At 33.6% G+C, this 17,728-nt stretch overlaps 1 protein-coding gene across 1 annotated transcript; it reads left to right on the forward strand.

The window, feature by feature from the left end:
• Positions 1-5,714: 5,714 nt before the first annotated feature.
• Positions 5,715-11,620, forward strand: LOC101261940 (importin subunit alpha-2). The gene is made up of 11 exons (XM_004244896.5): positions 5,715-6,056; positions 6,630-6,726; positions 6,822-6,913; positions 7,015-7,146; positions 7,280-7,465; positions 8,061-8,224; positions 8,336-8,414; positions 10,344-10,472; positions 10,576-10,703; positions 10,804-11,178; positions 11,291-11,620. The coding sequence occupies exons 1-10, from the start codon at positions 5,847-5,849 to the stop codon at positions 11,174-11,176; spliced, it is 1,590 nt and encodes a 529-aa protein (XP_004244944.1). The 5' UTR covers positions 5,715-5,846; the 3' UTR covers positions 11,177-11,178; positions 11,291-11,620.
• The last annotated feature ends 6,108 nt before the right edge of the window (positions 11,621-17,728 follow it).

Below are 17,728 nucleotides of genomic sequence, written 5' to 3' on the forward strand. Positions count from 1 at the left end.
CTGCGACGGTCCGTCTTGCTGCTCCGTCACAGAGTTCAGAGACTCCATTCCATTAAAGGGTCTGTGACGGTCCGTCGTGCCCACGACGGTCCGTCCTGCCCACGACGGTCCGTCCTGCCATTCCGTTACGAAGTTCAGAGAGTCGATTTCAGTACCCAATTTTCAGAATTCTAAGTATTTTGGAACGAGACACCCTCGACGGTTCGTCGTGCCCATGACGGTCCGTCGTGGGTTCCGTCGTCTCAGCCAGTTTTTCCAGAAATAAAATATGCTGCTCAAAACGACTAAACAGGTCGTTACATGATTTCAATTAACATTATTTTGTTCTCTTTTGTTTTATTTCTTCATTTTGAACAAAAAATGATTATTTCATTCATTGTTGTTGTTGAAGATGAAAAGATTCACATTTTTGTTTTTGTATATATATATAATTAATATTTTAGATTTTTCCATGTTTGAATTAAAGGTATATCACCTATGGTACACTTTTTTAATATCTACTGAATTTTTTGTCTCTAAAAGTATATGATATGGTTTAGTATATTAGTAATCAATCACAAAATAAATAAATAAATATGTTTTTTAGTATTGAATATTTCTAATGCTATATTCGAATTGAGCACACCCGATATCACTTTGTAAGAATACACTACATTATTGTTGTTTTAATTAAACATATAAAGTTTGCATTTTTTAAGTTATTAATGAAACCATATGAGAATATATGTAAATTTGTGACTAATAAAATTAATTTTGAATAGAGAACTTTTTTTAAATGTAATTTGCTATCAATAACATTTTCAGTTTCTTTCCTTTTCATTTTCTCCTATTAAATAGATAAGGGAGAAACTAATCTTACAAACATAATTAGAACTTTGAATTTAGCATTCCTTTAAATTAATCTCATTAATTTCCCTTCTTAAACTAAGAAATATGTATCTCTTTATATTCATAACTTATATTTCTATAATCTCTATAACTCCTCATAACTAGAAATACATATCTCTTTATATTTATAACTTATATTTCTATAATCTCTATAACTCCTCATAACTCTCAAATTTTAAATGTGTATTGTAAGACAATCCTTTTTTAAGCAAATGTTATTGTATTCTAATTCATATTTGATGTACTCATGATAGAGGAAAATCTTATGAAATATGCATATTGATTTTTTCTTGTTTTTTAGTTACTCATGTTCAATAGATCAATTCTTGACCACATAATCTTAGGGTCTAAGTTTATGTTTCCATTATCTTTATAACTTCTCATAGCTCTCAAATTTAAAATGTGTAAACTTATGATAATTTATTGTGTTTCTTAATAAATATCAATATAAATGTGTATTATAAGACAATCTTTTGAGGCAAATGTTAATGTATTTTAATTCACATTTGATGTACTCATGATGAGGAAAATGTTATATATATATATATATATATATATGAACTATGACAGAAGATTTTAATTTATTGCCAACATAAAAAATAACACTTGACAAAAAATAGTATAATTTGATGAACCACGTTTTTATAATATTTTTTTTATCCCACTTTAGTTTATCGATTTTTTTATTTCACGTTTTATTTTATATGAACTGGAAGAAGTAATTGAAAACAAAATCTAATAAATGAAAATATTGATCTCATAATTGAAGATTTTGTAAATCTTTTAGTCAAAATTGTTCTCTTTTTTGCTTTGGTTTACTTATACGTTAATTGCGCTCCACGCAAATATTTATAATATTAAATACTTGTATTTTATATACTATGAAAATCATATTTTTATAACTCTTTTGAAGTATAATTAATATAGATCAAAATAAATAAAATAGTGAATATAAATATTTAATACATATTTTATGAAATTTAAAATAGGACAATAATATATGCCAAAAAAATTTATTCATGCATTTGATAAATTAATTTATTTATGTTAAATATGTATCTTTTGAAAATTTTAAATAAAAGATGAATACAAATGACTAAATAAGTTGATTTTTAATATATTATAAAAATAATTGATTTGATTTTTAATATATTATAAAAATAAAACACAAAATTTTGTACATAAAATTTTTTTCATATGAGTATTGATTATTATGATTAAGATTTTAAATTATTTTAATATACTAAGTAATGTGTATATATCTTAGGGGGTCCATATATTAATTTGATATAGAAAGAGGTGCAATCATTGATTTGAGAATGCAAGAAGTATATTTGAAATGAAAGCATATTATCAAAGTATTTAATTTAATTAACTTTTGAATTTTATTATTCTATACATATAATATGTGAAGACGTTTATTATCTATCAAATATTTTTACGTAGTTTATATAAATCTATTTATCTTTATATTTCATATAAAAGATATAGATTAAAATATAGTAAAAAGGTTAATAATTAAAAAAAACACATTCTCATTCGAGGTTGAATATATTGAACTTAATAATAGCGTAACATTTTGGATAACATTCTGAAAAAGCAAATTTGACAAATGATAACAATTATCTTTGATATAAATGCAACTAAAGAATCTAAAATATCAATAGATGTGATTCATGCAAAAATCATACAAATTTAAATTGTATATTTGAAAAAGGAACAAAAACGATTGAAAAATGAAATATTCAAAGGAGTTTTATCATATCAACACAAAAAAGAATAATAAGATGTGTAGATGTATATCATTAGTATTTTTCAGTTACTTTATAATATAATTCTCATATACTCAAGAAAAAAAGTATATCGCAGTATATGTTGTAATATAAAGATTCAAACTCATTGATATTCCAACAAAATGTAGAAAGTGACATATTAACTACATGTTCAAACATAAAATTACTAAAAAAATATATATTGACATTTGACATATTGATTAATAATGTACTATCCCTCATTTAATAGATTATAGATGTTAAATTTGTTAAGTTTCATTTCAATCGTCATCTCAAAACGATCTTCATAATTAATATATAAGTAAAAGAAATAAAGTGATAGTATTACGTTTGAAAATAAAGAGAACTATACAATTGATTGGAAAAAAGTAATCCTTTAATATATATTTTAAAGACCGCGCGAAGCGCGGCCAAATTCCCTAGTACATAATAAATCATAAACTATTTATACATTAATACATATGATTAAGAAAAACTTATATGAAATAACAAATTATAAATTCAAATTAAATGTTATAGTTGTAGTTTATTTTATTTGTAATTCGCACCAAACATCAATTTTTTTTGCCATTTGGTTCAGTATATAATCAGCCATTTTCGATATACAATTACTCATTTGGTATATAAATGTATAAAATAAATTTATGTTTGTATAAAACGAGAGAAAGTGCATATACAAATACAAATACAGATATTTTTGTCCTATAAAATTATAATTATACAAATTACAACGGACAGAACAATTTATATAAAATTGAATGTATCTAGCGAATTATACAAATTAAAAACTCCATAACAATTAAGTATAAATTTAAGGAATCACATAGTGTAATACAATAATTACACTCTGTCCCGACAAATTTAGGATTTACTAATAATCCCTTAAAATTGTTGTGGCGTGATACATTAGTATGTTGTGATACATGTAAATGATACATAGTAACTTAAAAACGGTTAAGATTAAAAGGGGGGGGGGATGGAACATTTAAATTTGTTATTTAAATCAGCTTAAATTACGGTAACAGTTCATTAATAAGCATTAATTCAGCAAGTAATTGAATAACAATTTCAAATTTTGAAAATTCAAAATTATATCATCTAGTTTGAAAACATTTTTATGAACATCCAGTTAAATTTCGAACAATACAAATTTGATTATTGTTATTGTGGATGATTCATGATTAATACATCAATTTTGATGAGACATTCAAGAATTTGGATAACATTCTCCCCTATGTATCCCTAAATAGTTGGATAACATTCTCCCCTATGTATTTTTCAAAGTCCTTCAGTAAAGTGTTGTTAAAATTGACAGCAAATTTTATGGGAGGTGTTGGTATCTTTTTTATCTTGTACTTGAGTGACTGCAATTTGAAAAAACAACAACAAATTTTAACGATATTGAAATATAAATACTAAATAAAACAACTAATACTAAATAAACAACTAATACCTTACTGATACATGATATCAATTTTCGGAAATTCATACTATATGAAAAACATGTGATACACATCTAATTCATGTATCAATGCATCGACTAAACACTATACACTGAGTCGATATATGACTCAGCAAGCACACTTGATGGCACAATTATTAAACTTATTGACTGATACATGATAACAATTTTCAAAAACTCTTGATACATAGGAAATCATATGATACACATCTAATTTATGAATCAATGCATCGACTAAACACTATAACACACTAAGTACTTATGCATTAAACTTATTGTCTGATACATGATAACAATTTTCAAAAATTCATGATACATATGAGATTCCTTAAAAATTTTACTAATTTCAACAACAATTTTAAAATAAGTATAAAAAAGACATACCCGAAGCAATGTAGGCCTGACAACAATAGTTGCTGCTTCTTTTCTCTTTTTTTTGATGTATTTTGTCAACCTTTGATTTAGATGATTTGCCAAAATCTTTGTTTGAATCCTTCCGAACATTCATAGGATCATGCAAAGACTTTTTTCTATTTTTTTTCTAATTTTCATCATTCGAATCATAAATTCTTTTATTAGTAAAAGGATCCATTAATATGATGTAATAGAACAATGAACAAAAACAAAAAAAGAAGAAAAGAAGAATGGATGATGGAGTAAGAAGAAAAAGAAGACCTAGAGACGGCTGATGTAATATAGCAATGAACAAGAAGAAAAAAGAAGAAATAAGAACAGATGATGGATTAAGAAGAAGAAGAACTATAGACGGATGATGGAGTAAGAAGAAGAAGAACCACAGAACAATGATCCAATTTTCAGAAATTTCAAATTTTTTGAATTTTGAAATTCAAAATTTCATATTAAATATTGTGAAACGTTTTTTATTAAAATTAATAATTCAAAATTCAAAAAGTGATTCAGAAGATTGGTTGTTTTAGTGGAGAAAAAATAAGCATGATATTGGGGAAGTGTGTGTTATAAGAGAGAAGACTATGTATCTCTAAACTTCTACTAAAATTAAAAAAAAAGGAATTATGTAATATTTAAAAAAAAAAGGGAAAATTAGAGAATACTAAACTTATACTTGTGTATTTAAGTTATTTTCCATATAAATTTCTATTGAAGCACATTTATGCAAACTATAATTATAACATTATAAATATAACTTTATATTTATTATATATGAAATTTGTTTTATAATTAAAAACATAAGTGTTTTTAATACACCAAACAATACCGTTGATAAAAAATAATAACAATGTAATTAATTTCAACATATTAAATCATAAGATATTTGGATTCACCGGTACTATTTTTCATAATTGTGTTTTTGTTACTAGATTGCTACTAGATTTTACATAAACATGCGTGATGGCGTGTTTTTGGAGTGAAACCGACGTCGTATCCTGAAATACTATCTTAGTAATACTTTTTCGGCGGCGAGTATTCAGATTCAGGTTTCCCTCATCTTAAAATTCAAATTCAGTCCTTTATCCGTAAATAACTCCCGATCCGTGCCCATTTTTCTAACATTCAATAAAACCTTTTTATTATGTATAAGATAAATAATTTAATTATATAGAGGCCTCCTTTTTTCCATTCCCTTTCAAATCAAAATCCAAACCCTCCGCCATACTCCTCTTTAGATATCTACACACTCATTTGCTCTTTCTCTCTAGGGTCTATACTTCTATTCATCCACGATGTCGTTGAGGCCGAACGCCAGAACCGAGGTTCGCCGGAACCGTTACAAAGTTGCCGTTGATGCCGAGGAAGGTCGCCGGAGAAGAGAGGACAATATGGTTGAGATTCGTAAGAATAAGAGAGAGGAGAACTTGCAGAAGAAGCGACGTGAAGGCCTTCAAGCTAATCAGCAATTTTCTGTTCCTGTTCAGTCCACTGTCGAAAAGAAGGTCCATAGTAAAATAAACCTTTCTTGATTTGTTTACACTGATAGTTGCTTAACAGCAAATTTAGATCGGATTACTTTTCTCTTTTATTTCCTTTTTTTTTTGGGCCTAACATGGGTGCTTATGGCTGAATAATGTTTTCCATTAGGGTTAGAGATCGTCAGATTTAGATTTTCACGTAACCTTTGAGATTCTGCAATGATTTTGGATTTTTATATTTTCATCATGTCAAGTTCATTGGTTTCTTTTAAAGTTTTTCAAGTTAGTTTTATTCATATTAATTGATTATTAGTGAACAATATGGACCTAATTAGATACTTAGGATTCATATAGGTTAGCACAACTAGTACGTGCCTACTAGAAGTTGTTATTTTGCGCTAGTGATGGTTGGTTTAAGTGTTGGGTAAATGTGGTTTTTCTTGCACATCAGATGGAGACTCTCTAACTAGTTTCCTTTACTGTGTTGACTCCTAAGAAGTGTTATTTGGGGTTCTTATCTGCATTCCTGGGTTGTTTCCTTTAAATAGGGAAATTGATAGAAGGTATTGAGTTCATTTGAAATGTTTTGGTTTGCAGCTCGAGAATTTACCAGCAATGGTTGCCGGTGTTTGGACTGAAGATGGCAATCTTCAGCTTGAAGCTACTACTCAGTTTCGAAAACTGCTTTCCATAGGTAATCATTGTTATTATGGGTTATCATGTTCCTTTCTTTCTCCACTCTTGTGGTTACTTGGACTTCCTGTTGATCTCTAATCATATTATTTACAGAAAGGAGTCCCCCAATTGAGGAGGTAATTCAAGCAGGTGTTGTTCCTCGGTTTGTTCAATTTCTTATAAGGGATGACTTTCCACAACTTCAGGTATTTATGCCTTGCTTTCATAATCTTGAAGTTCCCTACGGGGTCGGGGTTGAAAAACAGTCTCTTATAGTCCTTGACCTTTTCACTTCCAAAAATTTTAGTTTGAGGCAGCATGGGCTCTCACAAATATTGCTTCGGGGACATCTGAACATACCAAGGTGGTGATTGAATCTGGTGCAGTCCCAATTTTTGTGAAACTTCTTAGTTCTCCAAGTGATGATGTGCGTGAGCAGGTATACAATAGTAGAAGTAATTGAGACTTCCATAAGTTATTTTTGGTGGTTGGCTCTGTGAACTATAATCAGTTATTCAATACTATTGTTTGACCATTGAGAACATGTTGGATATGTCAATTTCCTCATTTAGGCTGTTTGGGCTCTTGGAAATGTTGCTGGTGATTCCCCAAAATGCCGTGATCTTGTCCTTAACTGTGGAGCTTTGCTTCCCTTGCTGTCTCAGCTGAATCCAAATGCCAAGCTCTCTATGTTGAGAAATGCAACCTGGACACTTTCAAATTTCTGCAGAGGCAAACCACAGCCTGCTTTTGATCAGGTTGCTCCTTAAGGCATGATTAGCTATTATATCTTCTAAATTTCAAATATTAAGTGATGATCACTGAAAAACATTCTCTCATTTATAAAGCTCTAGAGTAACAGATTTTGCTCATCAAAGTGTTGCTTCATAGTTTCTTATCCCCAGCTTTCTCTCAAGCTGATAGGAAGCTATTGCCTTTGCATTTCGTCTTCAAAATAAGGATCTCAAACACAATCAGCATGATGTCTAGATACACTTGACCTGCCAACCCAATATCTTTTTACTGGAAGCAAGTTAAGCAACTTTATTTCTCGTTCGTAGTTGGTTCGAACAAATTACAAGTGCATGCTTCTTTGTTATTTCCATAAATAACTAAATGTGATTTTCTTGTTGATATTGTTGAACAAAGTTATCAAAAGTACCACTTCCCAAAAAGTGCCCTTTAAAGGTATTGTCATTTATTGTAGTTTTAGCATGTCGTGTATGTCCTTACTCTTGCAGTTTATACTGCTGTCGTCCTTAGGTGCGTTAATTTCATAGTAATAACACGAAGGACAAGCATTACACTTTGATGATTCTGTACATATCTAAACATGTGAACTCAATTGTTCAGACGAAGCCTGCACTTCCAGCTCTTCAACAACTAATTCATTCAACCGATGAAGAAGTTTTGACTGATGCTTGCTGGGCACTTTCATATCTCTCTGATGGTACAAATGATAAAATTCAAGCTGTTATTGATTCTGGAGTATGCCCACGATTAGTCGAGTTATTACTGTAAGTACTTCTGTATTTCATTTATTTTTGGATTATGATGAAGTGCTCGAAATTTTCTATATTTATACGGGTTACTTTGTTGATTTTGAGTGACCGATTTAAACATTTCAGTCACCCATCTCCATCGGTTTTGATTCCTGCTCTTCGGACTGTTGGGAATATTGTGACAGGAGATGATATGCAAACTCAGGTAAAATTTTAATGGATGTTACTGTTTTCCCCTACTTATCCTCTTGTTGGTGATACAACAGCTATTTGTTTGCTGCATTTGATACTATTATCAATGCATTTTTAATGGTGGAAGGAAGCGGTGGCGTAGCTAGAAATTTACGAAGGGTGTTAAAAATGTGGAGGTGGGGGGGGGGGGAGGAATCAAACTTGAGTGACTTGCAGATCTTTGCACAACCTTACTGCTGTTCTCTCGTGTGTCAAGGATATGTGTTTTTATTTATTTACCTGTTAAAAGCAAAAAAAAAAGCAGCACACAAATTTTTTAATAAAAATGTGGACGGGGAGAATCAAACCTGAGTGCCATACAACTATGTGCAAATCCTTGCTACGCGGCTACTGCTCTCTATTGTTTCAAAGGAAGTTCAAAATTCTATTTATACCACTGTAACATAAAGTTGGCTGAAATAAATATACGATGTAATTTTTCAACAAAGGGTGTTCGGCTAACCACCCCGGCACCCCTGGATTGGTAATAAATATTTAGGTTCAGTCAAAGCTTATAGCAAATGAGAGCTACAACACACTGAATTTTCATTATGTTGCTTTGTTTTCTGTTTTAGCTTAACACAATTTATGTTTAGTTGGTGTGATGAAGTGAAATTACTTCCTTGCATGCACCCTTGTCTTGTGTTTGAAATGCAAAAGAATTAGAAGGGAACAAGTCATTTTAATCCCTCATCTGAGAATATGCTACTAATTACATCCTATTTGAGGTGGGAATAAGATCAACATATGTGGCTCATTGAATTATTAGAACATATATTAGAAACTATTTTATGCCTTCACGTAAACTGTGTTATCTAAATTGCTATTGTTATATGCTTTCTTTTTAAGACACATGCCTTATGGGTATTTTTATGTGCATCATTATCATTTTTATTTTCTTCCATGTTGCTCGTACTCTTCTAAAATGTCAATGGGTGTGTGTCCGATACTCCAAAGATCATTTTGGAGAATCCAACATGGGGTTGGGTACAAATAGCAAGATCTTAAACATTGTAAAACAACTTATCCTATTTTATTCTTTCTATAAACCAAATGTTCACCTTATTAATTGACATACATCATGCTAATATTTGTCAGCAATAGTCATGTGCATAATTGATGAAGATATATCATATATGGATGAGATTACATAGAATTTGGTATTCATCTGTTGCTAAACCTGGGTTGATTTTTTTTGGGTGTACAATTGTAACTGTGAATTTGTGAGGTTGGTATAACTTGCCAGTTTAGAAGTTATGGATCCCTTAAAATTGTTTCTGTTTTCTGTAGAATTTGTTGACGTACTAGTATGATCTCCTCCTCCTACTCTGATTGATCTTCTAAATGTTCCATGTAGCCCTAATTTATGTTGTTTTGCTTCCTACAGCTGTTGAGATGTTGCACCTTCTTCATTGTAGAAAATAAAAAATGAAAACCGTGACATAAATGGTAGTTTCATTTGGTGTGTCCTAAATTAGTACAGAAATCACTTCTTTTCTGATCGAAATATTGCCTGTCATCAGATTCAGATGTTCCTTGAACTATCTATTAGAGATGTAGGATTTGGAATTCCTGAAGATTCTGAACTTCCTTTATAACAAATTATTTATCCCATTACTTGGAATTGAGACATGCATCTAGGATCACATATATATTGGCTAATCTTCAGTTATATTAGGGTGTCACTACACAATGTATTATTTTTGATCCGTGAGGTCATTTTCTTGCTGTGGTTGCCAGTTTTATGTCTGCCTTTTCTTTCTGTGATGTTTCTTTTGGGTGAAACTATGTTTATATGTGATTTTGTTGTAAATATCAGATAATGAAGCTTATTGCATAAATGGTACCTGATTGTCTGATGTAAAATGCTGAATCACTTTTTTTATTAATAATTTTTTTTCAGTGTATCATCGGCCATCAGGCTTTGCCCTGTCTTTTGAACTTGTTGAGTGGTAGTCACAAGAAGAGTATTAAGAAGGAAGCTTGCTGGACAATTTCTAACATCACGGCTGGCAACCGGGAGCAAATTCAGGTAGTGCCAGGAATTCACTTTTCTCATCACCCTTTTTCTCAATGATGTTTACTTATTGTTTCCACTTGGGCTTCATTTTTATGCTAATCTTTCGATGCTGCAGTGTGTGGTTGACGCTGGTATTATAGGTCCCCTTGTTAATTTGCTACAAAATGCGGAGTTTGAAATAAAAAAGGAGGCTGCATGGGCAATTTCAAATGCCACATCTGGTGGTTCACATGAGCAGATCAAGTAAGATTTTGATATTCTGGTTGGTGTGCGCCATGAGCTGTTTATGTTATCTATCATCACCTAAGACATATGCTCTGTTTATGTTATCATTACCTTGCAGGTACCTTGTTAGTCAAGGTTGTATCAAGCCATTGTGTGATCTTCTCATTTGTCCTGACCCAAGGATTGTCACAGTTTGTCTTGAAGGGCTTGAAAATATTTTGAAGGTTGGGGAAGCTGAGAAGAGTTTGGGCCGGACATCAGATATAAATCTTTATGCTCAGCTGATTGATGACGCTGAAGGTTTAGAAAAAATTGAGAATCTTCAAAGCCATGACAATCAAGAGATCTATGAAAAGGCAGTTAAGATTCTTGAGACGTACTGGTTGGAAGAAGATGACGAGACCATGCCACCTGGTGATGCAGCCCAACAAGGTTTTCAGTTTGGAGGTGGTGAGGTTTCTGTGCCCTCTGGAGGATTCAGCTTTAACTAAAGGTCTGCATCTTTTTTGTTTGTCCACATGTTTCAACAAAGAAATCTGCCCAAGTGGTTTCTTGGGGCATGAATATTGATGCATCTTAGCTGTCTTATCAATTTTTAATTGCAGATTCTCCTGGTGATGGATCATGCAGTATATGTAGAAGGAAAATCTGGGTCAATTTGAGAGTTGTAAAAGTTGCAAGGTTGACTTTTTGGGGGATGGTGGGAAGTAGTGCCAGTGAAAATGGTACTTGGTCTTTTCACTTGTTTCAGTTAGCCTGAATTGTGAATTTGCTCGGGAGATTTTTAGTTCTATTTTATTCCCGCTTTGCTTTGGCTGGTTGTAGTTTGTTATTGATTGTTTCATTTCTAAATTTTGACAGTCCTTGGAACCGACTTAAAATGATGACCAAAGCAATTCACCCTGTCTTGGTATTGAAATATTTGATGTCTTGAATCTTTGGTGATTTTTTCCTCGTCACTTGAAAATGATACCATCCTGCTCTATAATAATTTTGGTGAAAATTTTGTTGTATTTTACTTCGATTTTTTTTTGCCTCAATAGGTTTCCTTCTTAATTGACATGTGTGGTAGTCTCCACAGTTAGATGTAAAAAAGCTCCCTTTTGCAGATTGTAGTCTGTAGGCGTTCGTTCTCATGTTGAATATTATCTCAGTTCATCCTGACCTCCCTGACCTGAGTTTTGACCGGCCCTTGAAGTTTATCACCGATTTTAGTGATTAAATATTCTTTTAAAATCTAAATCTAATAAGTTCATTTTAGAAGATTTGAAAATAACGACAGGGTAAGCTTTGGTTTAAAAAAGAAATGGAATTTTACAAAATATATGTTTATCTTTATTAAACAAGCTAGTGTATCTTACTCATATTTTTATTCTAGCAACTTTTTTTAAAATTTTTTTTGCAAGTTCAAAATAGTTTTTAAATATATTTCATCATTTTTCTTTTACATATTTGAATAACCAAAAAAGAAAACCCTACTTCAAATCAGTTCATCCCATTTTTTGCTTTTCCCTAAATTTTCTCAAATCAAAAGGAATCAATTCTACCTTACGTTCCTCAGCTTTGCAGCATACACAGTATGTCACAAACATATTTTTTTCCACTCACACACGAGAACACACATCTGCACATTTGGATGCAAAAATATAAGAAACCTTCAAAAATACATCCACACACATTACTCATCTCACCCTACACTATACGAATATCCACCTGTATAAATAAAATAAAATGAAATAGACGCAACAAAACACATCTTCCATTCTGCACATCCAACAAAGAGGAAATAAGAGAAAACACACCCAACAGAGCCAAACAAATTAAAAAATGCAGAGAAATAAAACATATTGAGAATTAACTTGGGATTGAGGTTTACGTTGTGGTGTTTAGCTGCTCATGTTCTTAACAAAACAATATAACATTCATGAAAGTTTAGAAAAATTAAACTTAGTAGGCATTTGACCACGCGATACCATATTACGATATGAAATCGTGAGACGGAATCAAGATTTGAACATAAAATTTTACGCTGATTCTATATTCTATCTCATATTCTCCAAAAACCATGATATGAGAATTTTATATCATGATTTGGGATTTTTTTAATACAAAAATTGATTCACAAGTTTATATTTTGTTAAAACAACCCACATTTATATTTACCACCCATTTATTTCACATGTAAATAAATTTATAATCATATCATTACTTTTTAAATTTTAATTATTCTTATCAGCATATAGTCAGTCACTTTAACTCGCACCAACTGAGTGTTGAGTAAAAAAATTGTTCTCTTTATTTACCCCAACACCCAATTTATTAATTCTACCATTTTGTATTTATTACAATTCAAAGTAACAATGTTGGTTCATCTTCTCAGCCACATGATCGAGAAATGCAAGTTCGACGTAAAAAATTATGCATACTATACACGAGGATTACATTAAAGACTAGTACACTACAATTTATGTTAATTTTTTTTTATTGAATTAAAGTTTGAAGAATCAAAGTAAGATGAAATATATACATAAGTGGAGAAAAATAGCTTTGTAATAATTTATCATGTGATTTTATAATTTTTTTTGTTTATATGGTAATATTGGATAAAAGATTGGGGTTATTAATAGTTTTACAACTTATGAGATTCTTATGTTTATGCGAATATGATAAGCTCAAATTTACTTCTCGAAAAGAAGTATAAGCGGTCATATTAAGTAAAGAACCCAACTATGAGGTTGTGGTCGATCCCACGAGGAAAATGATTTAGACTTAACTTTAACCTACAATTACTTCTATTTAATCAAGTCCTTTCCGAAAACACGCAATAAAAGGGGGTTTTAAATAACAAAAGGAATTAAATATTTCTAAGTAAACAAGTAGCAAGTATGAATATTTGATATTTATCAAGTGATGAGAGAAACTAGGGCATAAGTGTTCCCCACAGGTTCATAACGCGGTAATTCTAGCTTTAACAATCCTTTCCTAGTATCTTGCATGCAAAGTGGTAAGTTATGCATCCCTAATTCCTTGGTCCGGCAACTAGGAAATTTCACTCCGCACCTTGGTCCGGCTATGTGTGCATGCTTTACCTTTACCTCATATTAAGCATCATAATCGATGTATGACTTAGTTGTTACTTTGCACCAATCGACACTAGCCTATTAGATAGTGTATACTAAATCGACGTTTATAATTCTTTGCTTATTATCTACCTCCTTGGTCTGGCAAGTATCAACAAGGCGAGTTCTAACGCGTGCACTCGTTAAAAAGACTTCTAAATGAAAGAATTATCAATACATGCAAGACACAATTCTAGAATTGTCATTTTAGCTAGTTTTTACCTTATTATTTACCATGGTTCTCACAACCCTAGTTATGGATTTAGTTACCCATGTTAACAATCACACAATTCATATTGATTAGACAAGAATTCATGTACTTACTTTGATGAGATTGAAGAAAATCAAAAAAATTACTTGAATAAATCAAAGTCTTGCAACAAATGATTTCGGAAAGTAGAATATTTCCTAAAATCTCAAGTTCAACAACTAGGATAATAAAATTGAAAAATACCAAATATTCTAACCCCAAAAATGAGGGTTTTACAAGTATTTATAATAAAGAAGTCCTAAAATAAAAAGAAAATCTATTTAAGGAAAATTTGCCCAAAAATGCGTCTGAGTTGATGACCGGACCGACGGACCGTGGAGGCCTCCTATCGTTCCACACTTAGAATTTTTTTTAGCTTCTTTCTTCTCCAACTCACTGTTACCATCGATGGACCAGGATGACGGTCCGTTGAGTGCACGACGGTCCATCGATGACTTCCATTTCTCCACACTTAGAATCTTTTCAAGACGGGTACTAGGGCTACTTTCTGTTAGCAATGACGGATGTGCAGGACGGTCCGTCGTGGATATGACGGCCCGTCGATAACTTTCGTAGCCCCACACTTGGTCAGAATTCTCCGATCTTCCTTCAGCAACAATTTCTTCAGACGAGGTTGCCACCTACGGACCGTCGATGGCTTCGTAGGTTATCACTTCTGCAATTTTAGCACAGCTCTTCTGCGTTTTCATTCTGGACAATTTTCCTGCAAACAAAGAGAAAATACATTAAAACTACTACAAAAAGGCCTTAGACACACACTAAACTTAAGGAAAAAACATTAAAAGTACTGTGAAACTACGGTACATCAACACCCTCAACTTAAATACGTTGTTTGTCCTCAAGCGATGTACTATGACTCACCACAAAATCTTTGTACAATAGTTCCTTGTTTTAGCGTTCGCAATCATCTGGCTATCAATCCTGATTTTTTTCATTATGTTTATGCATGCTATCACTATTAGGCTTGCTCATGTGGATCATACCATGACACAGACTCACCACAAAACGGCACCTATCCTCTTTGATCGCTCACCATGGTACCAATTTTCCGGTATTGCAACTAGTGTCCTCACTTCAAAACAACATCCTCATTTTTCACACAATGATTTCAGTTTGAGTATAATGATTATTTTTTTTGAATACTCACTCTCAGAACAACTTCACACCTAATTTATACTTGTTGCCATAGGCTTGCCCTTATTTTCATTACTTTAAATTTACCATAATAGACTCTTAGGATCACGATAGGACTTTCTTAGCTTGTAACTTAGGCTCAGGGTCAGGTAGGGTACATTTGGATGTATTTTAGTGACTTATTGCCCTCCTTGACATAACGACTAAGCGTCCTACCTTTTCATCATTTTATTCTGCCCTATTTCTTATTTTTTTTATATTCTTTCGCCTTACTTTTCTCCTTTCTTTCTCCTTTTTTGTAAGTGATTTTTTAAATTTTTTTTTCACTTTACTTTCAACTTTTCTTGAGTCACTTTTCTTTTATTCTTTTTCTTTCTTTATTCTTTCAATCCCACTTTCTAGAGAATTCCTAACCTAGCCACCCTCAACTCATGGTTTTGCCATGAGTCAAGGTACACGATACCCAAGGTTGGGTCAGAGCTACGACAAGGTTTTTTCTGCATAAGCCATCCTCAACTTATGCTTTTGGCATAAGCTGAGGTGCACATGTACAAGGAGGGACCAGAGCCAACACATTGTTCCCAGAAAAGATCAGTTGGAGTGAAAAAGAAATGTCTATTTTAAGCTCAAATCATTTGGATCAAGAAGGGATTAATTTCATTCGGTTTTCTGTTTTCTAGGCTAAAGATTGGCTATCTTGAACAAGGGCCTATGATCCTTTCCTAATTGTCTATCACAACTTACTTTTAGCATGACTAACTAGACAAGTTCTAGCTCAGTACCAATGGTGGACTATTCAAATTTTCCTCACACTCACTTGACATCTCATTACTCTACCAGATTATTAGCCACCTAGTTCGAGTTTTAGATTTAGGGTCATGCCGTGGTGTATCTCTATGTCATGCTTAGAGCCACACATTCATCAGTTACTATGCCTAGTCATGCAACATTTTCTTTAAATCAGGATATCATTTTGTTTAGCCATCATGCTTCAGATTCCATTTTTATACTATGTACAAAAGATACCAACATATGCCGGTTCAACAATAAAATAACGAGTCTCTAGGGTAAAAAGAAAACATGCAAGACAATCCCAAAAGAGGCTCGTGAGTTGTGCTACTCAGACTTCACCCTACTACTCACTTTCCATTTACCCCACCCCCAACAAAAAGACATGCAATTGTCCCCAATGCATATAAGTATATAAATTAGGGTGGTAGGTGAAGCAAACCTGAGGCGCAAAGCGCCGACGATCAACATACTGACGGGTCCGATTTCTCGAAACCCGCTCCCTTTGTAGTAGGGACACCATCAGTGGTGTCCTCAACAATAACAGCACCATCAGTAGTGCTCCTCTTAGCCTCAACAATTCTAGATCTAGACTCCCCAGCAGCCACTTTTAGCACCCTCAATTGGTGGGCCTCCTTATCAATCAGCGAGGCTTTCCTCACGGCCTCCAACTCATTACGCTCTTTCTTTTGCGCTCGAGACTCATACTCATCTCTAACTCGGTGCCTCTTGTCATGATCTTATGGGGGAGGTGGTGGCACAACAGTGGTGAAGAACAGGGCAACCAACACTTTGTCTTTAGCAGGCTCTGCAGAAGGGGCCTTAGACTCAGGCACCCGAGCGTCCATTATGGTATCCAAGTCTGCTCTCAGACTCTCCACAACAGCCTGGAGAGTCGTCAAATCCACTTTAGGGGATGGCCGGGCGAGAACCCGCAACTCAAATGCATCCAAGCGCTGGTGGATCTCCATGATCTGCCGCTCAGTATGCTGGGCCATCTTCCTCTCTATCTGCTCCGCTGCCTCAGCAATGGAGCTATGCATCCAAGGCTGCATGTGATGCAGAAGTGTGGCCATTTGGGCCTCTAATTTCTGGACCGTAGCAAGCGGGACCAGTGTAGCAGATGGAGTCGAGCGGGATGAGCTCAAATCTTTGTTAGCACTCGGGATAGACTCAGTCGGGGTGGTGTCAATAGGCTCGGATGTAGCCCGATTAGCCGTTTGGGCTTGCTCTATCATGGCCACCAGGTTCTCACCCAGCGGCTGCACCTCTGGATGGGGACCTCTATGGGGATCCAACTCATTGGCCTCATCCCGAATGAGGCCAATATCCACTGTACAGGGCAGGGTCTTGATCACATCAATGTGCCGCACGGGCACTTCTGCAGACCTGCACAACTCAAAGACCATGCATGGGAAGGGGTAAGTAGTAGTGGCCTTAAAGGTCCTCTCATGCATCACGTCTTGCAACAACCATGTGGAGTCCACCTCGAACCCCGCAACGATGGCAGCCATCAGCACTGCACAATCCCAAGTGACAATGTTATCAGCAGCATTGGGGGAAAGGCAGTGTCGGACCAGTAGCCATAAGAATTTGGATGTGAAGGTGAGGTTGGCCTTCTTGATGATCCCCTTGGGCTCCAGCACCCAATCACCAGCCTCACCATCCACGAAGAGGTTCTGTGCTATCCACCGCTTGGTGGTCTCTCTTACATCTGGCTCACGCTGGAA

This window comes from Solanum lycopersicum, chromosome 8, assembly GCF_036512215.1.
Source record: "Solanum lycopersicum chromosome 8, SLM_r2.1".
In the NCBI taxonomy this organism is placed as follows: domain Eukaryota; kingdom Viridiplantae; phylum Streptophyta; class Magnoliopsida; order Solanales; family Solanaceae; genus Solanum; species Solanum lycopersicum.